Consider the following 24693-nt stretch of genomic DNA (forward strand, 5'->3'; position numbering starts at 1 on the left):
AGGAAACATTATTATTAATAAATAAAAAGAGCTAGATTGTTTTCATCTAGTCCATTGTAGCTGTGACTTATTTTAACACTTACAAACTATAATTCTAAATGTCCATTAAACCCATAAGAATTTGACTTAAGAATGCTCTGAGGACATAAAAAGAGTGTTGGCAGTAAGCCATACTTGTCAAGCTACTTACTTCTACTGGTAGTGAAAAATAGGTGTAAAATGTAAAGAAACTGTCAAGTGATCACATGTTTAGTCACAAGTATTTACCCTTGCAAAAACATATTTAATTTGCAAGCACAATCAATGCCAGCCTTCATGTTGATAAATACAAATAAAGAAGTGGTGTAACATCCTATCAAATGTTCAAACACAAATAATTGAATGAAACTGGCTGATTCAGAATTTCAGCTACCTATCATGACCAATGATATTTTGTGCAGTAAATATAAAACCTATTAGTAGGTGCTCACTCACCTTTTCAGTCATCTAGGATCTGCTTGGAACAAACTTCAGATACTTCTGTAGTACTGTTAAGTCCCAATGAATTTAATAAATAACTTTTATTCTTAAATTTGTGAGCAGGAGTACATGTTAAATATTTTTACTTGTATCTTTTCAAGTTCAAATTGCCACTTATAGTAGTTTGCTAAATACAAGCACTGGCTTCTTAGTTGCATTTATTATATGAGCTGTACAGTCAGGAGCTCATGAAATATATCCAGGTTAACAGATACTATAGCTGTCTTACTGCCACAACTGTCCTGGTGGAATTATCACTCTATGGAAGTTGCAAATTAGTTGTACAGAAATATAATTTCTATGAGACAGTGTTGATTGTCCAGACTGGAATGTCAATACAGAAATTGCTGATGTGGTTGGTGGTGCTGTAAGAGCACTGTAAGCCCTCCCACCAAAAATAACCCTGAACTAAACTACTACTATTCACTAAACACATTCTTGTGAAAGATACAAAATTAGTACTTAACTGAATTTGATATTGAGGTATATCCCTTGTGTGCGTGCCCTGGTATAGAAGTAAATGCCCATTGGGCTATATTAAATAAGTATCCTGTCTGCCTCCGGTGCTGGTATCCACCCTCAGAGGGTGACTCAAAGGCTTTTTGTTCGCCAGCTTCCATTTAGCCTAAAATAACTTGATCTCAGCCCTATTTTCATTTCTCCTTCCTCCTACACACACAGCAGCAACCCAGCCTGCCTGGCGCATATGGCTCTTTGAAAAATGCAGCAGGAGGTGGTGGTAAAAGATGGGTGGGGAGGGGGGGAGTTCAGCTGTCAATCTCTCATCTGTTTTTTATCCCTTCTATATAATCTTGTAGAGTTTGTTTCCGCCTGCTCCTTTACATCTGCCTCTCTTCTCTTCTCACATAACTTCTCTTTTCTTATCTGACTGATTAAAGCAAGTTGGACCAAATCAGTTCTAGTCTGGGCTGGTTGGTGATGACTAGAGATAAAAATCGTAGACTGTGTGGTTTTTAAGGATTCTAATCATTTGACTTGATCCAGTTGCTGCCCAAAATGAGTTATCCAACATTTTCTTAGAGTGCATTATCATTCTGATGTCTGTGTGTTCAGCACAGAGCTGGAGTCTGGAGAAGAGGGAAACAACTAGCCTGGCCTTTTCTAAGGTTCAGTAATACACCTTACCAGCACCTCTAAAGCTTACTGATTAACATAATGTATCTTGTTCCATCCCTCCATCCAGCCATCATCTATACTGCTTATCTTCTGAGGGTTGTGAGGGGGGCTGGAGTAAATCTCAGCTGACACTGGGTGGGAGGCAGGGTTCACCCTGGCTAGATTACCAGTCTATTACCTGGCTGTTGTTTGGCTAATCTGGATTTTTTTAAATCACTGTTTGTTTAGTGGCAATTTATGTGCTGAGATTATTTTTTGAGGAACACCAATTTATCCATCTGTCCAGCACTCCTATGTAGAGTCTCTGGCTATAGAATAGGTTTTGATCTTTGCACTGATTAAACAAATATGATACAAGGTTTAAGTATGTGTACTTTTTCACTTGGACAGAACTGTTTTCCCGTGCTTACTCACTATTGTAAGATCAGCTAACCATGTCCCAATGACGCTCTCTCAATAAAAAAACAAATGTATTTCCCAAATTGTTGATCTTTCCCTTTGCAGCTGTTAAATGTGGTTCTTTAGCATAAATAAGCAAGGCAAATTTTATTTTACAAGAATCCATGTTTTTGCCAATACAAGTTGAATCATGATCTCCTGTTATTAATTATGATGTCCTCTGTATTTAAACAATTGCTCACTGTGGGCTCCTTTCTAACTGTCAAGAAAAAAAAATCTTCATGCATGTTGATGAAAATAATAATAAGTATGTGTTGGGTGTCTAGTCTTGCAGATGTCAGTAACATAAAAGTCTACTCCAAGCTGCAGATAATCATGTGCATTGTGGAATTAGATATAAGCATTAGGTTTCTTGAAAACAAAATCTGAAAGTTGTATTGTCATCTAGATTTACATTGTTGAGTTTTGATTAATGTAATTGTAAACTGGGTTTGGTTGGCTTTGGTTTGCTCAGAGAAAACAAGCAATTTCAAGCAATCTCAAGGAAATTTAAATTGAATGCAACTAGTCTTAGTTGCAGCCTGGGAAGATGTTTCACCTCTCATCCAAGAGGCTTCATCAGTTCCTGTACGCGTCTGACCAGGACTGGCGGACTGGTCCAACAGCCTTGGACCAGTCCCAGTCAGATGCGTACGAGTTGCGTTCGATTTAAATTTCCTTGAGATAACTATGACCTGGATGAATGAGAATATCCACAGGCTTAATTTCAAGCAATATCAACTTGGACATGACAATGATTGGTATTTTTCACATTGAAAAAAATATTAGATTTGAGCAGATTAGTTGATAGTGAAATTAGTTGCAGGCCTAAGATTTGTGGTTGTAAGTAACATTTTTCACACTTAGCATCCCCACAAAACAGAGTTTCCTGTAGGAGATTTACTCAGATGTACTTTGCTAATATGCTCAGTAGTGACCAGTGCCATTTAGGGTAAACCTCCACCTCAAGGTTACCTTTTCTATGTGTCCTTAAGAAGTAGTGACAACACTTCCATTCAGAATGACTCAAGATGTTAAAAAAAAGAAGCAGAAGAAAAAAAGAAACACTGCTTATTTAAACCCCTGTTATTTGGGCCCTTGTACAGTAATGTCTGACTTCACTAACACATCATTTGATGTGAATCACTTCCTCCCTTGATTCAGTGAAGTTTTATTTTTAGACACAGTGCTGTGAGTACAAAGTCTTTCCAATGAGACATAGTAATTCAGGACTTCCTACCCACAATTATCCATGAAGCAGACATCCAGTGTTGATTCCAGGAGTATTTTCAAAATAAAGGACACACCCAAAGAGGAGAAACTAATGATGGTTAATTTACCCTATTCATCACATAAGTCTGGTAGAGACACATGTAAAGCATTGTTTATTTTCTGGATCTCTGTATAGATTCTGTTTTTGCTCTTTCAGTTGTCTGACAAATAGCAGAAACAGAAAAATATGTAACAGAGAGCAGCTACAAAGTCGGTGTGAGTAATAAAATACAGTGCAGGTGATAATGGAGAGCAGAATAGGCCTGAATGGAGGTTTAACGACCTGAGACTCTGTCATTCTATTCAGCATGTTGCCTTTCATCAGGAGGTTTTTTTCTTGCTAAATGAAAAATGACTAAGAAGGGATTTTTTGCACTGATTAGACATTTCAGTGTGGTTGAAGATCTTTACCACAACAGCCTGAAAGTAGTGTTAAACAGAGTTTCCAGATTTAGCTGGGGATGTAGCTAACAAGCTAACAAACAAGTTCACAAGCTTGCTAGTGTTCACTCACAATAAATGCCAGAGTAGTCAACTTAACTTACTAGTTATCCATGGTCAGGTGTCATTGAGGTTTTATAATGAAAACAGTGGAAATAATTATAGTTTCCACTCACAGTTACTGCCTGAGTGCTTATAGCATCAATAGCATCAGAGTTCTGTGGTTACTTTCTAGATTTCCTGGGAGGATATGAAACAATAAAAGAACAGCAGAGTTATAGCATATTGAGGCCACGCCCCTGGAACATTTGTCCGATTTTAAGCTCGGAAAAAAAAATTACAAATGAAAGAATGATTTTCTTGACTGAAACAACAGGCAAAGTTGTACTTTAAGTTGTACTTTATTTCTTTGCATTTCACATTGCATTGCATTGCAGTCATTGGGTGGTTTCTGATTCCACATTTCTTTGTGATTTTTGTGAACTAGAAGGACAAGACAAGAAGGGTCGTCTGTGGGACAGCACATCTCTTTTGACTGACTTTAAGACGTGGCTTTAACAGTAACAAACAGACATATAAGTAACACCCCCCCCAAATTGCTGTTCCCGGTCAAGAAATATAGAAACATGCTACTGGTATTTCTAAAACTTCAAAAACATTTGTTAAACATTTATTATGGCAATAATTCACTTGAACTTTAAGTTGAAATTAAAATTGTCTAACTTTAGGCATATCCCATAGCCCCTGATAAAATGATATTATACAGTTATATATTGAAACACACAGAGGGACTATATTAGTTATTTATTTTGCTGCACATCATCAGTAAAATGGTGATTTAATGTTCACAACAAGTTTTCAGACAAGGATGCAAAATACTGCATGTGATATCTGTAAAATTTTAGGAACAGTGGGGCTTCTACTGATCTCAGTGTGTGTGTGAGTGTGTGGCTTATCCCAGCTCACTGAGAGTTACTGTAGCTTGTTAGCAGCCCTTCTACCAGTGGAGCTGTCAGGTTCTGTTAAGCAGTTGTGTCATGGGCCAAGTAGGACAGAGGAAACTGTCTCACACACACACACACACTCACACACACACACACACACACACAATTCACCTATTTCACAACACCACCACAAATGCATGAGTGCAAGTACACAAACAACCATGCATGTAGCACACACACCAACAACATGGCCCTGCATGGCTGTAACAAAACTGCCTTGTGAGCAGTCTGATCCCTGGAGCCTTTTCCTCATTGTCTTCTGAGATGTGAATTCATTGTTATATAAGGTAAGGGGGGGGGCACTTCTTACAGTACTGTTACCTGCACCTATAAGTGCAGGCTAAATGGATGTGTTTGCCTAGTACACTGAGTATAAATTAAAAAGACAGGCTTTGAACTGGGAAAAAGACTTCCACTTTATCCCTGTCATCCCTATGTCGCCAGTGTTTGTATATTGATTGGTGGAATGAAGCAACATCTGCTTGGACAGAACTGTTTCACTGGCCAGTACTGGTCCCTGAATCAGTCTCCTACATTTTAGATTTGGTCCAATGATTATCAGGTTTGGTGTTTGTTGTTTGCTTGTTTGTTTGTTTGTTTGTGTTGTTACCCCAAGCAACCCCAAGTTGTTACCCCAAGTGTGTGGCTTGTAGGTATGGTCACATTACACTTTTACCCTACAAATGTTCGCTCCATCTTCCATTCTGCTCAAACAACAAACACATTCAGGCATGCACTTCTTATGCTTCATCCATCTCAAGTCAGCTCCAACTGACTTTCAGTTCAGGGTTCACCTTTATTTAGCTTTGACCATGTGGGTCAGTTGGCCAATAGAAACACTGATGCTCTACAGTGTTTGAAAAATGAAGTCATTGTTGTGGTGTGTGTCCTCACCATGTTTAGTACATGTATTTAAGTACATAGTTTGGTCTGCTGTTCCAGAGTCACAGGACATCACCACTGTACTCATACATTGCTCATGACATGCTAATCTCTTCATAACAAATTCCACTTCATCATTCTTAAGTGAATTCAGATACTTGTTTTGAGAGCATGTTTACCCAAACAAGCTCTTTTGAATATTAACAAAATAATTGTTGCTTTGTCTTGTGTTGTATTGGATTTAGCTCAAGTAAACATGCAAGTTAACAGCAGCATGGATGTGTAGTTGTTTTCATTTATACTCCACTTGAGTTCTGTTTGGAGAATGCATTCTACACAAGTGCAGTAGACTGTTGTATTCAGTGCATGTGCACTAGAAATCAAAAATTGCGATATCCACGATATGCATGAGGAAGAAGGTCTGTTTTGTTTTCTGTACTTAGCACAAAAACATTAAAATAGAAAAGCACAGAGAGCAAGAAAGTGGTATGTGCAGCCACTCAGTTACAACAGGAGATACGGAAAATTGAAGCTTTTGAAATGAGAGTCACTCAGCAGCATTTGCCGTGGTTCTCAAACAGACTGGATGTTGCAAGCACTCCTATTTTCTATCTGAAAACAACAACAAAAAATAAAAGAAAAACTAAATAGTATTTGCAAGTTGTACAAATTATACAACTATGTCCATTCCAAAAGCCAGTCTTAACCTGCCAGATGGAACCACTGTGCATTTTTCTGTTGGTAATGTCATGTAGCACACAAAAATGGTGTCTGAGGGGTTAAGCACTGTGTTTGAATACCCAGGTCTCTCTGTATGAAGTTTGCATGTACTCGGTGTGCCTGTATGGGTTCACTCAGGGTATTCTGGTTTCCTCCTGAAGCATAAAGACATGTAGGCCAGGTGAACAGAACACTCTATAGTGCCAGTAGGTTGTTATGTGTGACAGTCTGTTTAACAGCCTCTCTAACAGCCTCTGAATGTATTCTGGGATTGGCTCTAGTCCCTCAAGTCTTGCATAAGATACATGGTTACATGGGTAGTTGGACTGATAGTGCTAAGTTAAAGTTTGTAAAAATAAATCTGAACTTGTTGATGTGACACAAACATGTCTTTTTAGAACATATAGTTTAATATAAAATATAGTTTTGTCCAATTTCCAAATGATTGTGCATCTTTAATAGATTGCAGTATTGGGATGCTTTTCACTGTGAGAACAAAGATGATCAAATTCTGAAAGAAGGCAGAGACCTTTGGTCCCATTAACACAGGGCCATGCGGTATATACTATACTGATCAAAAGCTTAAAAGCTGAAAGCTCTTGGCATCAGCAACACATATAATTTGATTAAACCCAATGGGTTGCATCCTGATACATTAGATCCTATGCCATTCCCATGGTATGATTTGTTTGTTTATGCTGGATTTGTTGCCTTGCATTAACTGTTTGTCTTGCTCCTCTCTCTCCCTATCTTCTAGAGTCTACAGCTCTCCTCTCAGGGACAGTCTTCTGCAGCCCTTTGCTGATCACGGGCCTGCCTGGCATCTCTCATACATACCATTCCTCTTTCCATCCACCCATCTTTCCCCCATAATGAAGGGCCTGTCCAGTAGTCGGAGTCACCATCACGTGGTCTCCTATGAACCATCATATGATCCACTGGGTCACCATGTTGACCGCAAGCCATATTTGATCAGTCAGATGGAAATGCCTGTGCCCATCCCCATGCCACATCCAGCTGAACTGCCCTACTACAATGCTCAGCGTACCTCATACCCCTCTGACAGCAACAGCATCGTCCCATATGGAACCTTCCCAAGGAGGTGCCACTCCACCTCCTCATCTCACCATCCTGAGGTAAAGGATGAGTGTATGGCCATGGTACCATATCTAGGTGGAGGAGGAGGGGGAGGAGGAGGAGGAGGAGCTGGAGGAGGCTATGGAGGTAAAACGCCCACCCGGGTACCAGCAAACTTTGCGGACCCGTTTGAGCGTCAGCCACCATTTTCCAGAGATGGCTACCATACACTGCAGTACAAACGAGGAGTGCTGGCCCACAGTGGGGGGATGGGGGCCAACAACAACAATGACAGCCCAGGGAGAATTCGCCACCTGGTCCACTCAGTCCAGAAACTCTTCACCAAGTCACATTCATTGGAGGGCCCACACCACACACAGTCCTCCAAGGGGGCCAATAATGGGAGCGTTAATGGTGGTGGTGGTGGTGGAGGAGGTGGTGGTGGTGGTTCAAGGGCCAGCCCAGAAGGTGAAACTCCACCAGTGGGAGTGCGCCACCGGAAGCGCAGCAAGAGCCGTGAGCGCTGTCGATCAGCGGAGCCCAAGCATCGAAGCCACCACCACCACCACCACCAGCTCCACGGCTCAGCATCTGCTCCGGGCTCTGGGTATTGGAGCTCAGATGACAACCTGGAACGGGAGCTGTGTCTCTACCACCCTCACCACCACCAACCTCCACCCTCACCCTCACCCTCCATTTCCCCCTCGCCCATCGCCATGACAATGGGCCGATACCCTGGCAACAATCCCGACAAGTTTCCCCAGACTCCCCTCCCCAGTCTCTCCTCCTCACAGTCCCAGCAGTACTTCATGATGGACCCTTATGGCACACTGAACGAGCACACACACACCCACGCACACCATGGCCACACACACCACCACTCTGCACTCAAAGCCTCCAGGAGCAACAACGATGTGAAGTATGCAGCGTCGTCGGCATGTGTGCCAGTTAGTGGTAGCAGCAATAACAGCGGTGGCGGTATCGGTGGAGGAAGTAGCCCCTTGCTGCCACTTGGTCTTGTGGACGGGCCCCTTGTGAAGAAAGGGGCATGGTCATCGAGCCTAACGGTGAGCAGGGCCCGAGAGGTCTACACCAACAGCAGCAGCCACAACCAGCTACGAGCCAGCGCAGGATCCGGTAACCTAAACCTAGATAGAGCTCTAGTCAAATCTAAGGGCAGTCAGCAGCAGGAGCGCTCTTGCCATTTCTTACAGGTAAATAATTCCTCCCTGACTCCCTTTCAAAACCAGTCGATTCACCCTTCTCCCCTCTGTTGAGTCCCTTTTCTCCACGACTTACTTTTCTCACCAATGTTTCTTGTGGTGTCCTGTCCTGTGAGATTTCAGGTTCTCAGTCCTACCAAACACTACTGACTTCAATGCAGAAGGTCTGCATTAGTTAGAGATGGGAAAACCAGTGAGCGGGATCCAGTTGACATTCAAAGTCAGCCATGTGTTCCAGAATGTGCACAGCCACTGTCTTGGCACATTCAGTTAAGTTTGGTCTCATGAGTCACGAGTACTAGTTGTCACTCACTCAGGAATGATCTCTCAAAGTTTCAAAGTCTCAATGCCAAAATAATTTCAGAAATTCCCAGAATGATCTGAAATATACAGTGAGAATTATCACCCTCTGTTGCCAAATAAAAATTCAACTTCTTGCTCTCTCAAAAGATTATTTTGTGCCATCAGCCAGAAACCCACTCCCCTGTATTGTGACTCACTATGTACCAAACTAGGGAGTGATTTGAAACACAGCCTCAAACTTTGTTGCATTAGCTAAAGCTGTTAGAGGTGTAAAGCCAGTGAGCAGAGTGAGTAAAAGTGTGCTGTGCTTTTTTCTGGGACTTGGCAGCTGAACATCCAGAGTGCTGTAACAATTTTAGCAATGGGACACTGAGAAAACTCAATATATCCTAATCTAGAAACACCCACCTAACATTTGGTCAAATCCAACAGAAGCCCCAAGAAGAGGACAAGATGCACTGGGCAAAGAAACCAGATCAAGTTTACTATTCTGTCATTTGGTATAGTTAGCTTATAGTAGACTGAAAGAACCAGCTGTCAATATGGATATGGAAGAGAAATAACAATAAAATTAGTTTTATCATTAAATTTCTTATGCTGTGTTCTGTATGAGTACTTCTGGATGGATGCCATGACAAGGGGATGGGTCTACAGTGTAGCAACTGCAAGATCTGAGCTTTTTTCAGAGTGCACCTTCTCATGGTTCCATATTCACTAAAAACTAGCAGCATCATCTTTTGCATGATAGTTTTACAAGTGGCTATCTAAATAAGATTTGCATGGTGGGGGCTATAGTCAAGGCTTCTTAGGGCTGTAGCAGTAGTTCATGCTTTTCTAAATCAACAATTTTAGTAAATAAACCTTCACATGATGACCATGCCAGACCATGCCAGTGGATGTCCACAGTCTTCTCTAAATTTGGTGTTTGGTTGGAATGATAACTGCAGATTTACATGACTGGAAATCATGACTGGATATCACTGACTAAGGCTGGTGACACACTAGAGCTGGTAATATGAGGGCTTTAAGCATGATTCAATCTTCAATTCATGAACTTACAGACAGCTCAGAGCCATTCTGATAGTATTTTTGAATAGATATATTTTCACTGTCAGTATGGTCCTAACTATCCCCTTTTGTGTTCAGACAGACCACCTGTCAGTCCTTAGATTTTGGAAATGTTTCATTAATTTATTTAGATAATTTGATGTATTTAAATTTAACTTGATTTAAAATAATCATTTGCTGATAGTATTTTAATTAGCAGAAGGGCTGTAGTCAACAGCTACTTTTATCATTGATTAATGTGCTGATTATTTTTTTGATTGTTGCGTGAGAAAAAAGAAAGGATGAAAAAAATCTGCTGGTGAAAATCAAGAATTTAAGTTTACCTCCTATGTATCTCATATTTGGTGAATATGAGATACATAGATTTACACACGATTTTAACAGTTTTTCAATGTGACGTGTTATTAGTTTGTGCGCGACATTTACATTTATTTAGGGGTTTTATTATCTTTTGGTTCTAATCTGATTCCTTTAATACAGAGCATAAGACCCATTGTTTTTCACTAACTACCACCACTGACGACAAGAGACAAATCAAAGCAAAACAATAATGAGACATTTTACACAGTACCCAACAGACTGGGTAGTTGTTTGGTTGGGTATTTTCTTCTGATTTTAGATAGCAAAATGTACTTATGTACAAAAGAAAAGAAAAATGAATTTAGAAAAGGCTTGCAAATAGAAACCAAAGCAAACACCAAAACGAAAACTGTTTTGGTGAAAAACAGGTACTGGAGTGACCCTCTGCTATTGGCTGGTTTCCATCTACCACATTTCTAACACCTGGAACTAAGGATGAGGGCTATGGAATCATTTCAGTTGTGACAGTGCATTTGGAAACTTTTTAAATTTTTTCACATTTTTGTTAACAAGATTTTAGAAATGTTTGGAATTTACAAAAAATGAAAAATTGTTTCTAAATGTTTCTGGGGAAAAAAAATGTTTCTACACCTTAACATTGATGAGACAGGAATACACCTGTCTATATAAGGTCTCACAGCTGACGATGCATTTCAGAGGTAAAACCAAGTCATGAGGTTGAAGGAAGTGCCCACAGAAAAGAGCATAGTGGCCTCCATAATTCTTAAATGGAAGAAGCCTGGAACAACCAGTACTCTTCCTAGAGTTTGCTGCTTGGCCTAACTGAGCAATCATGGCAGAAGGGCTGTGGTAAGAGAGGTGACCAAGAAACTGATGGTCACTCTGGAGAAATTTCCAGAAGGACAACCATCCCTGTAACACACATACTGATCTGGGCTTAATGTCAGAGTCGCCAGACAGAAGCCTCTCCTCAATGATAGACACACAATAGCCTTGCAAAAAAATCACTTAAAGGACTCTCTGTCTGTGAAAAACAAGACTGAACTCTTTGGCCTCAATTCTAAGCATCATGTCTGGAGGAAACCAAACAGGATGCCAGCCTTTTCCAGATCTGCGCTTTGACACAGTCCTGTCTCAGGCAGTTCCTTCAACCTCATGGCTTTGTTTTTGCTCTGATATACATTATCAGCTGTGAGACCTTATGTAGACAAATGTGTGCCTTTCCATATCTTGTCCAATCAATTGACTCTACCACAGGTGGACTCCAGTCGGGGTGTAGAAACATCTCGAAGAAGAAGTAATCTGTAAGGAATCTGAGCTAAATTTCAAGTGTCATAGCAAAGAGTCTGAATATTTGTGTGATATTTCAGTTTTTCCTTTTTTATAAATTTGCAGACATTTCTAAAATTCTTTTTGGCTTTGTCATTATGGGGTATTGATTGTAGATTGATGAAGGAAAAAAATATATATATGAAAAATTTCCAAAATTTTCAAATGCACTGTATACTGGATAACATTATACTGTAAGAGTTTTGTAAGTTCAGTTGAGTAACCAGACGGAAATTCTGGTAAATCTAGTGCAATAACTGACAAATGGTGAGGTTTTCATTGCATTGATGCAAAAAATCTTGCTATTCCAGTATTGTCATAGAGCAGTCACGCTCAGCCATGGTATAATATAGTAAGATATAGTATATCAAGGGATAGTGACCATGATAGAAACAGTAGAGCAAAATCCCATTGTATATATCAACATAACAGCTTCCCCCTCCATCAATTCAGTTAAGAGTAGATAATTACTTTTTTATTTTACTTAATAACAGGACTGAAAAGGGTTAGTGTTCAAGGGTACACTAATGAAATGAGCAAAATCTACACTCATCCTGGAATTGCTAAGGGCTAATTTGTGCTCCACCCCAGTCTAATGTCAATAGATTACCTGTACAGTATTTACACAGAGTCAAGTTGTAGTGCGTCCACAGCCTTAGAGGGAACATTGCTCCCTATCAGTCTTTTACACTAATCTCCAAAGAACCCCACTGCTACCTCCTCCCCTTCTCCACCACTCCTCTCCTCCTGCCTTTCCTCCACTCACCCAACTCACCCCCACACTTCCTATCAACCCAACCCCCTGCCACCCACCAACCCACCTCCACCTCCTTTACTTCCTCTTGGTTTGGAGAGCCTCCCTCTTCCTTCTCCTCTTCCTCCTCTGTCCTCCTTTTGAGTTGAAGAGAGAAGTAAGTGCAGAGCCAGTAGCAGCCTTACTCTCTGAATGCTAGGTAATAACATGAACTCATGAAGAACAACATCCTTTCCTGTTTGTAGACCTCATTTTTAATTTAGTACTGCTTCCCTTCCTGCCTCTCTGCCAGTTATCATGCCTCTCCTCAGTGTCTTTGTCTTGATGACTTGGCGTTGTGCTGTGCTGTGCTGTGCTGTTCTTTGAAGTGCTGTTCCTAAGCATTGGGGAGGTGTTTAACTGCATACTATACAAGAAATCAAACAGGTACCCAGTTCAACACAATTAAAATATTCACAGGGTTTGACTTTACTACTTTTTGGTAAGCTTTTTAGCCTTCCTTTTATAATGATACTTAAATTGGGTGAACTGTCAGATTGAATATACTTTTAACAGTGATTACATGACAAAATTGTAAAGGTTTAAAGAACCACATCAGTAGATTTGCATGTTTATGCCAAATAACTACTATATGCCGATACCGTCTGTGAGTGCCAGTCAAGCACTGAAGCATGCAGCCATATTTTAGCTTTTTTGATTAGGCTGCTCCTTGAAACATGTTTCTGCCTTCTCAGTGACGAAAATGTTATTATGAGTCTCAACTGAATCTTTGAAAGCTGAAGTGGGGATATGACACGTGCAATTCTGGATTAATATTTCATAAAATGCTACTGAAACCCAGGCCTTGGGTTCAGGCCCTGGGTTGCAGGAGAGACTGTAGGAAAGATATGCAGTCCACAGGACTGCCACAGTTTGAGCTGCATTCCTTCACTGATTTTGGACAGTGCAAACAAATTCTCTTCTGATGGTCACCCCAAATAAATCCTATATCTGAGAAATACTGAGAAGTCAAATGAGGGGTGTACTTCAGCTTGTTTCAGTGTGTTGTAACTGGTAGTTGTGAAAGTTAAATGGCCTCCCCAGCACCCACTGCTCTTGTTTTGTGTGTTTTTTTTTTTTTTTTTTGTTATCTGTACTGTGCTTTGTGGGATGATCTTGCACTTGCTTGTGCGTGCATGTGTGTGTGTGTGTGTGTGTGTGTGTGTGTATGGTTAGGGATTCTGTTATACAATTCACATTTATGACATACATCAGAATTATCAGACTATGTATACTGGTTTTTTCTAGTCTTACTGATCTGCTCCCTTCTTTTCCTGGTTTTGATGCTGCTCAGTACTTGAACACACAATCATGTTTACCTTGGTGTCTTGATGAATTCAGTATGGTGTATGATCAGGACAATGAGTTTTGTCATACTCACCACTCTGTGGCTACTTTCTTTGGGTCTACTTTCTTGATTGGCATTAAATTCCTGTCAAGAAACCTCAACACATCCTGCACAGATGTTCCATCATTAAAGCCTTCCAGTGGCCCAAAGAATGATAAATGAATAAAGAATACAGCAACAACAGTAAACAGAGGGACAGAGTGGTGAGAATGAATGCTTTGTTGTGCTGATGAAATTAGTGTTGTGGAAATCTACATTGTGACTTCACAATTTGAGCCATTATAACACAGGTAAGCTTTTTTAAATGTCCTTTATTAAGGATGGGCTTTTATTTGTTTGTTTGTCATTATTTCAACATTAACTTTTATTTGAGAATGTATGACACCACTTAATAGTGACCCTGAGCAGAAACATCTTTATTTCTTTTAACAGTGTTGCAGTTTCTGATTTCTGGCCCTAGCCCCAGTTTGTGCCTCTCAAGCATGTAACAGAGGTAACCATTATTAGAAAAGATAATTAAGCAGTGATCTTTGAAAAAAACACAAGTTCATTTAAGACACTTATGTTCTGTCCACTTAATGACAAAACAAATTTTTAACCCTTTCTGGGTTTTTCAAACATTGCTAGTTAATGATCTTCTAGAGAAACTGAAGGTTACCTCGGAAACCTAATACATGAGAGGCACAATCTGGGGCTATTTTGACCTCAGCTGATGGGACAGGAGTAGACCTGTGTGGGCAGGAGACAAAGAGATCATTTAGTGGCTCTAACTTAGTATTTTACATTCACTCTCTGCTCTGTCTCTTTGCCTCCTGTCAGTCTCAACAAGCAGCAGAGTGACTCATTTATTAGCTGTGATACAGACATTTATTAAAAAATACTGCAATCATGTCATGAGTTTGACGTTGAGTAAAAGCATGCAGTTTTTGTTCAGTTCTGAATATCTGCACTATGTATTAAGAGTGGGCATATACCACCTTTTAAAGGCAGTGTTTTAGACAGTTTTGTGTTCATTGCCTCAGCTAATAAAAGGGAGCACTAATACATTCTAAATATGTCAAAATCTGTGGCAGTCAACAAATTTACAGTATATTCACCTAACCCTAGTTTTTATTAATAGACACGGAATCTGGTTTATGTACACATGTGACAGAGATTATGTTGCAAAAATAACAAAAGCTCTGTAATTCTAAGATATGAGTCATTCCTCACTTGTGTGAATGTTGTGAACAAAGCCATAGCACATCTGTTATCCTTGTCCTTCTGTTCCATAATGTTTTGGCTTTGAACATTGTCCCATAATTTTAATTTGATGCCACAGTTACTACTGTCTAAAGGTTACATAGTCTTTTAGGTTCACTTACAGTTAGACTATGACAACTAATTAGTTAAGATAAGGGAACCATGGTGATTGTGATTAAAAGAAACCAACATTGAGAAATAATCAAAGTTACTGTGTGTCAGATCTTCTCCCCAAAGGTTTGCTGTTGTGCTAGGACATGTGAAAAACCCCAGTGAGTTTAGTTTGATTACAACATAGATCATGATTTTGTAAGGATGTTGTTTGAATTGCATATTCGACAACAAGTGAATCTGATTTTAGTAAACATCACTGAAGCACTCTCAGAAAGAAAGAATGTTTTAGTTTAATGTGAGGCAAAAAAATAAACATACAAAAATGTGAAGCATGAATTTCAGGACAACTGAAATACATTTCATTTTCAAACAATCAAGTTCTCTTTGATTGTTGCAAACTACATGCAGCACGTCAGAACTTCTATCAGTCGTGTCAAGAAAACACATTAAAGCTGTCCCCATTCCCCTTGGCTGTATATGTTCAGTCTGCAAATTATTATCTTCAACATCTCAACAGCACAGCTGCTGGCTACATGGATACAGTACCTGTTATTTCCAATGCTGCTGCCTTAAGCTATCAAAACAGCCAAGTGTTGCCAAGGAAACAATGCACAGGCTGTAGAGTGAAAGACACAGTAGATGCTGTGGATATACTGAATCACTGTGAATGTCACATGCACAGTGACTTATGTCTTAAAACATGGACAGACAGATAGAGTATTAGTTTTTTTAAAGTTCAGTAATACATCAAATCTCTTACAGAGTATCTGCGCTAATGACTGTGTAAACCATAAAAAGCAGTGTTCCACTGTTCCTCAGCCATTACAGTAGAATGAGTGTTGAGCTGCAGTGGAAGTGAGGCCTGTGCGTGGGTGAGAGGCGCTGCTGATGCTGCTGCAGCTGGTCCTTTCCCCGCATTCTCTTTTTATAGCCAAACTGCTCATTTGAGTCTCTTTGACGTCACACACACACACACACACACACACACACACACACACACGTACACATCCACATACAGAGAGAGAGAGAGTGAGAGAGTAGAAAGAGAGACATTTAGCCCAGCAGATCTGTTCAGCCTCTTTCCCTCAGTGATTCATATATAATTAGTCAGAGTAGCAGTGCAGTTCTCCTGCTGTCTGTCTCTGTTATTGTCTGTCAAATTCTCGCACTCTGGCGTTCAGTCTGAAGGCAGTAAATGCTCACAAGTTTGACACACGGTGCTGGAATTGCTCCAGCTGGCACAAGCACACTAATAAGGTGTGTCTAATTAAAAGTAATGAGCTACAGTGGTTTGCATATATACCAAACATGCACTATAACCTACAGATGTTGACATCATTGAGCCCAGTCACAACTTAACATACTATTAACAGTTAAATATTCAGTTCAGAAACCTTGATAAAACCCAGCAGTCTCACATGTATGTGAGCCTATGTATGTATAGGCTTCTGAAATATCAGAGGTTAAAAGGTGTCAGGGTTTGGTTTTCTCAAGTTAAAGAGTAAACATAATTTACTTACTCAAAAAGTGGATGTTTAAAGTGTTAAAAATGTCTCACTTGACATTTGGACTTGTCACACACAGGTGTTACTACAACAGTAATGTCAATTATCTCTGTATTCAAATTCCAATGTGCTAGTTCCAGGCTTCTGATGTGGTTCATGGCTTAGTGGTGCAGCTAAATGGAATGAAGCATCATTACTATTAGTTCCACCTGCATTTCATGGGTCATATGGCTGATATGTACCTACAGTATGGTGATTATAACAAATCAGTGACACACCAGTATATTATATATTATTGTAGGGACATTTACATTTGTAAAGTATCTTATATCTCTGGTAGACTTGTTTTTGGTTCCCATATCAAACTCAGAGAAAACAGCTATTTTAAGAAAATAGTTACCAACTAACTGTCCTTGGACTGTAGGCCTCAGACTTACTCATAAATTTAAGAATGATTTATTAAAAGCTTCTTTATTCTTTTTCTCCTTTACATTATAGATTGTTACAGCCATAACCATAGACCCCTCTCACAGTGGACATGTTATAGGTTTTATTGCTGTTTTTCTTTATTGTTTCCTGTCATGTGATGTACTTTCTGTATTATCTGTTCCCCTTCAGACAGGGAGAAATACTGACTCACACTATATAGTATTTGTGCTATACTGTATAGTTACAGTGTTATTCTCTAATAGTTGTAGTAGAAATAATGTTTTTATTTCAAGGTTTTAAAATAGCATTTCTACATATAACATAAAATATTTACACATTATTACCAGTCTTTTAGATAGAATTATTAATGTGAGGAAACAAAATGCAAATTAACTAGTTACTAGCCAATGGTACATTATTTTGTAATCAATCACTGAAGTAACTTGCCCTTTTTGATGTCAATTTCAGTCTGCACCTGCCTGTCAAGTTTCCTCTAACTCAGGAAATTTACCAAATACAAACAAATACACATTCCTCTCTGTCACAGTCCTGAATATCAAAAATTGGTCAACAGTCCATAACTAGAGCTGAAAGTCCAGCACTGTGAAAGTGAAGCTGTTGGGTACATTTGAGGTACATGTGACTCTGGCTCTCTGGCTGTTCATTAGGTGCCCTTGGTTAATTCTTTAGAGGGCCTAATTTCTCACTCTCACAGTTGTGCAGTTACTCTAATACAGTAGAACTGAATGCACTTTTGTTTGTGGTACTAAAAGCAGTGAAAGATTTAATCTGAAAAAGTCAGCTGCAACTTGACTTTGAGAAACAATGTCTTGGTGTGATGTGGGACAACCTCAGCAGGCAATTGGTTGACATGTTGATGATGTAGGTCACATGTGCCTTCCAGACTATAAAAACTGTGGCCCATGTGCTCACTTTTTGCTTCCAACTGCTGACATTCACTTTGTATCATCTTTTGCTTCACAGCCACATCACTCATGCATTGTTTAGTTAAAATAGCTGATTTCCACACCCTTTTGTTTATCTGTGATACATTTTGTTGTAATACATTGTTTTAAGCTTTAAGTGGGCTCCCTTCCTGTCACATTCTGTAAGCCAGTCTTTGATACTTTGATACTCCACAAACCTCACTATGAACAGAATCAGCAGAAGCAGTTTAACTAATTTTTTAGTGCAGTTAGCAGCACAGACTAAATTCCACTCACCTCCACTGTATCGCAGCAAAGGCAGAAAACTAAGAGACAGATATCTCAAAAGCTGGACTAACCAAAACTATCTAACTGGACAGATGACATGACATGACATGACATGATGATTTGCGTTGACCGACTCTTTAAGTCCCTTCTGAAAAATGAAAGACATTATCTCTGTTCCTCCATTTATATATGGGAAACCACTTTGAAAACATTAGGGTGCTTTATCTTTATGTGAATTTGTATTTTTGTTCAGTTCATTAATTTATCTCTCTCTCTCTCACACACACACACATACGCATGTACATAAAAACATCACACACTCTCCTATGCTCATGTATGGACACAGTTCTGTGTTGATGAACTGAACTGACCCCTGGAAAGCAGATGTACGAATTAGCCAGAGAGAAATTTCAGATGGACTCAAGCAGACCCATACACATATTGTTCCATGCTAATTAGCCAACAGACTGTACCACAGCGGTGTGGGAGCTGTGTATGGATGCATGTGTGTGAGAGTGATGGATCAAGAAAAAATGCCAGCCATCAGTGGATGCTAGATCTTGCTCTGTATTGTGCTTATATTGCGCTGCATGTGAGCTTGTGTTTTTATAGATTCTATGTACCATCAGGACAGTTTAGGTAGCCAGTTTGGTGGCTGGGACTCAGACAGCAGTCGAGTGGATCCTCCTGACACTGTTTCTCTGTCCTCTCTGACTGGACATCAGGTACCTCAAGATGAATGGAGTGGCTTCTCTCCTCTGGGGAAGGAGGATGACATCCCCTGTCGGAGGATGAGGAGCGGCAGTTATGTCAAAGCCATGGCTGAGGATGACAGCGGAGACTCTGACGGGAGTCCCAAACCCTCCCCCAAGATCCAGGCACGCCGGGCCAGCTACCTAAAAGCCACACAGCCATCACTGACTGAGATGACCACACTCCAGTAAGATTTCATTTTCGTTGTCTTGATATTTTATATATATTATATCCAAATTTGTTTTTAAATGTGAACAGATTTTAAATGGATCAAACTATTGGCTATTAGTAGCCAGTTCAAGAGCACTTTGGTTCTGATATAGTGTAAGCAGACAAAGATTTGTTTATTGTTTGAGAAACCAAGGTACAAGAAGTCAAGGAACGCAGGCTACCACATAGGCTGAAATACAACCATGTTTATTTCCACTGTGATCTTTACGTGTTATTAAGAACTTGTCACTAAAGTCTGCCCCTGAGAGAGGTGTAAACTTCAGTCTGGTCTACTGCAGGAAGCCAGAAATATGACTTTTGTCTAATTAAGCCTTCACAGCTCTCTGAATAGTGAGAGTAATTACAATGAGTATTTGAGGGACTTAGGCTTTCTGTTGTCTCCTCCTAACTGTGTCATGCACACAGCTTCACTCTCTTCTACTCTGTTCATGTATGGACCTGCCTCACCAGCACACATGTGGCTAAAGATGATCATTTGCTTGAAGAGTTTGCTCGAGTTTAGAAACTCAGCTCAACATGCAGTGACTGATAACTTATGACCATAAAAACCAAATGTAATTTTAGTTTTTTACAACTAAGTTGAAAATGTGTTCCTATTTCAATTATCATTCTGTCATAACTTCTGTTCACTTTGGTGACTACTTAATGTTTAAAGTAACGTTATCATGAAGACTTTTACATATAAAACAAACAAACAAAAAAACCCTTCACTAAATTGCAAGTAAAACATAGATGTAAATTTTTTCAACCCTAAACAGTAATGTTTAGGATTGAAAAATTTTGAAACTATTAGTAATTAGTTAAGGGAATTTCTATACTAAAGGACTGAAATGAAAGTTGTTTGTTATAACTACTTCAATACACAAATTCTGAAGGCTGGGCCTTTTATGTCCTAGGAGCTTCAGATTGGACTGGGCCTCACAAGCAGGCTCCATTTTTGTAACTGACAGGTACCATCTTAAAAAAAACAAAAACAAAAGAACTCTAGTATTTATGCAAATAAAATTGTCCTGCTTGTTCTGCAGTTTTGACAAACTGACAAAACCATCCAGTGAATGAACCACTGTTGCCACTGTATCAAAGCTAAAGAAAACGACTTGCAAACCACACCATGAGTTACTTGTATGCCACAAATTTGTCACAACAGATACTCTGCCTGAACAGCTATGGTTGTTACTGCAGTTGATAATGACTCTATGCATCTGGATGAGTCACTGAACACCATGTCTGTGCAGTTGAATTATGGGTAGTGACCACTGCTCTAACTTAGTAGAGTATTACAATGTTGACTAAACTCAGAGATTACCGTGTGTCTAACCCTACATTTCTGTTGTCCCTATGTCAGGATTTCGACGGAACACTCTCCCAAACTGCAGATTAGGAGCCACAGTTACCTGCGTGCGGTGAGTGAGGTTTCAATAAATAGAAGCCTGGATACCCTGGACCCCAAAACCCTCCTCGACCCCAAATCGCTGCTGTCCTCACCCCAATACCGCTCACGCAATGAAAGCTACATGAGGGCCATGAGCACCATCAGTCAGGTTGGTTGCCAACACCGCTGCCTTTATATTTATGGTATGCCCCATCCAATCATTTCACCACAGACACACAAAGACTTGAATGGTCATGATAGTGTTTGAGATCATTTTCATGCGCTCTGCTGTGAGATGGAATTTGAGGTTGGTGGTTTACACTGGATTGACAACGAAGTCCTTGTGTGGAGCTACTTTCCTATCTTCCTGACTTGGATTTGTTGGGTCTCTCTGTGTAAACACCATATTTCAAAGAGTATGGTCGAGACCGATGACTGTTGTTGTGATTTGGTGCTATATTAATATAATGTAATTTACCTGAATCTTTATTCAAGAAATTATTTCTTTATTTCATGTTCAGTTTTGGTAATGCTTGCCTTAAAAAAATCTCTTCCCTCTCTCAAAAAGTCACTACTCTAGCTCAAATTTGCTCTGCTCTTGCTCAAAAACTCTTTGCTTGCACTCAGATTTCTTCTTGTGTTCAGGCTACCTCTGAATTTTGTGACATTAACCTGAGATGACCCTGTCAAAATTACCCAAATGACAGAATTTCACCTATGACGTTAACCAATGAAATCGTCACTGCCCTCTTTCAGGCACGCTTGCTTTAGTTCTTACAGCGTCCGATATGGACGGTAACTGTTTGACCAGGTTCAGTGGGTAACTCAAGTCACGGACCTCAGGTAAGTGTTTGATTTTACTGATACTTCAGATTTAATTCGTAAAGTCATATTTGTGTCATGGACATACATCTATCATAATATACTTGACTTTTGAGTGGTAGTTACTCTTAATTATGCAAACACTGTTGCTAGCAACAGATAACAAAATAGATGTCAAACATTAGCTTCTATAATTAAAGGGTAAAAAAATAGCTGGAGTTACAGTGTGCAAGTTAATGTTATCTTACCCAACTTAAAGAGTATTAACAGTCACAGCAATGCAATGCTGATGACCGGTGTCAAAACTATTAAAATGAGCCTTTCTCTGTTAGAATAAGTAACATCACTGAACACTGGGAACCATCAGGCAATATGTACACAGTGCCACAGAGGTGAGTATTGGTTACTTTTCTATTGCCATGTACTGTTAAAGCAGTACAACAGACTGTTTGTACTTCTAAACTGAGGGTATTGTGGTGTTGATCAAATGCTGTTTCTTGTTTCCTTTTTCTCTATAGCCTACAATATGACACATCTCTCACCATTACAGTGTTTTTTTGCTATCCAGCTATGGTCTGGATCATTGGAGACAGCTACACCCGACACCTACATGAACCACCTCCACCTGCAATTTCCAGACATTAAGATCATCTTCTGTCAACACAAGATGCAGGTGGAAGGCTGGTGCAAATCCAAGAGAGATCAGCCAGGCTCACTGGTTTGTGAACAGTGTTATGGCCACATACATGTATGTAAGCTAGCCAAGTTACCTGTGATAATCTCATTTCTGAACACTGCACTTGTGTCTCATCATTTCCATTTTCTCTCATTCTCATCCCTGCTGCCTCTGTCCCTGTCTTCTGCTGAACTGTTTGCTAATGCCGGTCCCTCATCTCTTTCTTTCCCTTTTGCCTTCATAAAGTATCTCAATAAACTCGTCATCTGGAATAACAAAGTAAATAAGTCATTCTTGAAAACATTCATAGTAGCTAGAAAAAACAAGTAGCATGGCAACATGTTGCTTTCATTCTTCTCTCTGCTGTGCACTTGACATTAGACAGCTAATGTAAACTAGTTCTCTCTAGTTTGCTCTTTACATAACTTAAGCAATTCTAAATGCACATTCTGGGTTTGTTAATTAATTAATACACATTTGATATCTGTCATAGTCAGTTTCCTTCAGCCAGATTAGATGGGAGTGTGACTGGTTTGCTTGAACGCTTTCTGCGATCCACCTGTGAGCTTGAGTGGCTGTCTATCAACATGGTGGATAACCAACCAAAATACAGGTGCTGGTTCATCTGGTTTTGGCGCAAGAACTTTTTGGACAGTGTGAGACAACGTGAGATTGAGAGTTAACACGTGTCACATGCCAGAAGTGTGAGAGTTGGCAACCTTGATGGTACTGTTTTATCCATTGAAGTTTCCTAAACATTACGCTAACCTAAACTATCACAACGTCTTGATGGACAGTTTTATTGACTTACATTAATGAAGCACAGTACATGAGAGTAATACATTTACATCTATGTTTAACAGGTTACCAGCCCAGTGGGGCCAGGTGCTATTAGCAAAGCAAATGCTAAGCTTTCAGCTAACACTAGCACTAGTGTCACCTTGGTTAGCAAGGTGCATCCGTAATTCATATTAATTGTGAAATTATATGGAATGCAAATTTTGGCTTGCGAAAAACAGGCTTAAAATAAAAAGCACTCACCAGAAAAATGAACCTCAGTCTCCTTTGAGTGTCTGTACAACCAAACACTGAATAAAATTACATTTTCTGGCAAGATGTTAAGATTAATTTTGATGAACTGAAAATACATTAATGGCAGGTCACAGCTCTTAGACGTACCCATGGATGTAGAGACCTAATAGATCTAGATCTAATAATACATCTCTGCCCTGCAGTCAGTTGGTTAACAGTTACTGCCCGCATGGGATGCTTTAAGAAGTAAAGCGAGCACGCCCATAACGCGGCAATGATGATTTCATTGGTCAACATCATAGGTGGAATTCTATTGGTTGGGGAATTTTGACAGGGTCATCTCAGGTTAATGTCATAAAAATCCACAAATGAGAGCAGAAAATGCAAGAGGAGAGGTTTTGCAAGCATGCAGAGGTAGCCTGAACGCAAGGAGACATTTGACTGCAAGCACTGCAAGCAAACAGTTTTTGAGCAGGAACAGAGCAAATTTGAGCTTGAGTTACCTTTTGAGAGAGGGAGGAGATTTTTAAGGCAAGCATTACAAAAACTATTGTAATAAAGAAATAATGCTCACAAACTTAAAAACCATGTTCTTGAATAAAGATAGAAAAGTATAACTCCATACAAGGTACTTTTACTTAAAGTTGTTACATTTCTTTTATTTATTGTTGTTGCTGATTTGCACCTTTCCAGGCACATACAACCTATTGAGAGCTTGGGCATGACATGTTGTACACTATGACCAGTTTGTTTTCTCTCTCACTGCCTTTCAGATTCATATTTTTTCCAACAGAAAACTTATTAAAATATATACTGTTATTTATATGAGGGGCCGTCAAAAAGTTCTTGGAAAAAGGACAGTTGGGAAAAATGGTTTAAGTTATGATGTTTATTTTTGCGTTGCAACATGCATTTAAGGGTTCATGTTAGAACATGTTATGGCACGATAGTATGAGAACGTACAAGTGTGTTGAGATCAAAATCCCTGCATATGATTTTTAGCTATGTACTTTTTCCACAAACTTTTTGAAACCCCCCTTGTAATTGTACACTGAGTTAACTAAAGTACACTACTGGGCAGATGTTCAGCCAGAAAACAGTCCTGTATTTAAAAAGAAAACTCTGTGTATGGGGGTATGTTATTTCAGGTAATGATAAGATGAAATAGGATTCAATTTGAGCAACAGATCCATGAGTCTGAAGACTTATTTTCAGTCACGACAGTTGTGTGGTGATGCGGTACGGATCTGTTTTTGAGGCAGGATCTTGGGTAAATTCAAGGAACAAGTATGTGTAGACCACAGTGTACAGAGATATTGCTATACTGCTGCCTATCACAAATTTTTAGACACCATATTGTTCAGGTTGAAAAACAGCCCAGGTTTGAAAATGTTTTCAACTACTCTCTGGCCCCAGGTGTGTGCTCAG

General features: G+C 39.6%; 1 protein-coding gene across 4 annotated transcripts in view; it reads left to right on the forward strand.

The window, feature by feature from the left end:
- Positions 1-24693, forward strand: part of LOC108896752 (disks large-associated protein 1) — a 119068-nt gene that overhangs the window by 44578 nt on the left and 49797 nt on the right. For 3 of the 4 annotated variants that reach the window (XM_018695992.2, XM_018695993.2, XM_018695996.2), the window contains exons 2-4: positions 7171-8704; positions 19105-19319; positions 20709-20904. In XM_018695992.2, the coding sequence (XP_018551508.1) occupies positions 7286-8704; positions 19105-19319; positions 20709-20904 (1830 nt within the window). In that variant the 5' untranslated portion in view covers positions 7171-7285. The remainder of the gene's footprint in view (positions 1-7170; positions 8705-19104; positions 19320-20708; positions 20905-24693) is intronic. The other variant, XM_018695995.2, reaches the window with a different exon arrangement.

Source organism: Lates calcarifer, linkage group LG4 (assembly GCF_001640805.2).
Source record: "Lates calcarifer isolate ASB-BC8 linkage group LG4, TLL_Latcal_v3, whole genome shotgun sequence".
NCBI classification, from domain to species: domain Eukaryota; kingdom Metazoa; phylum Chordata; class Actinopteri; family Centropomidae; genus Lates; species Lates calcarifer.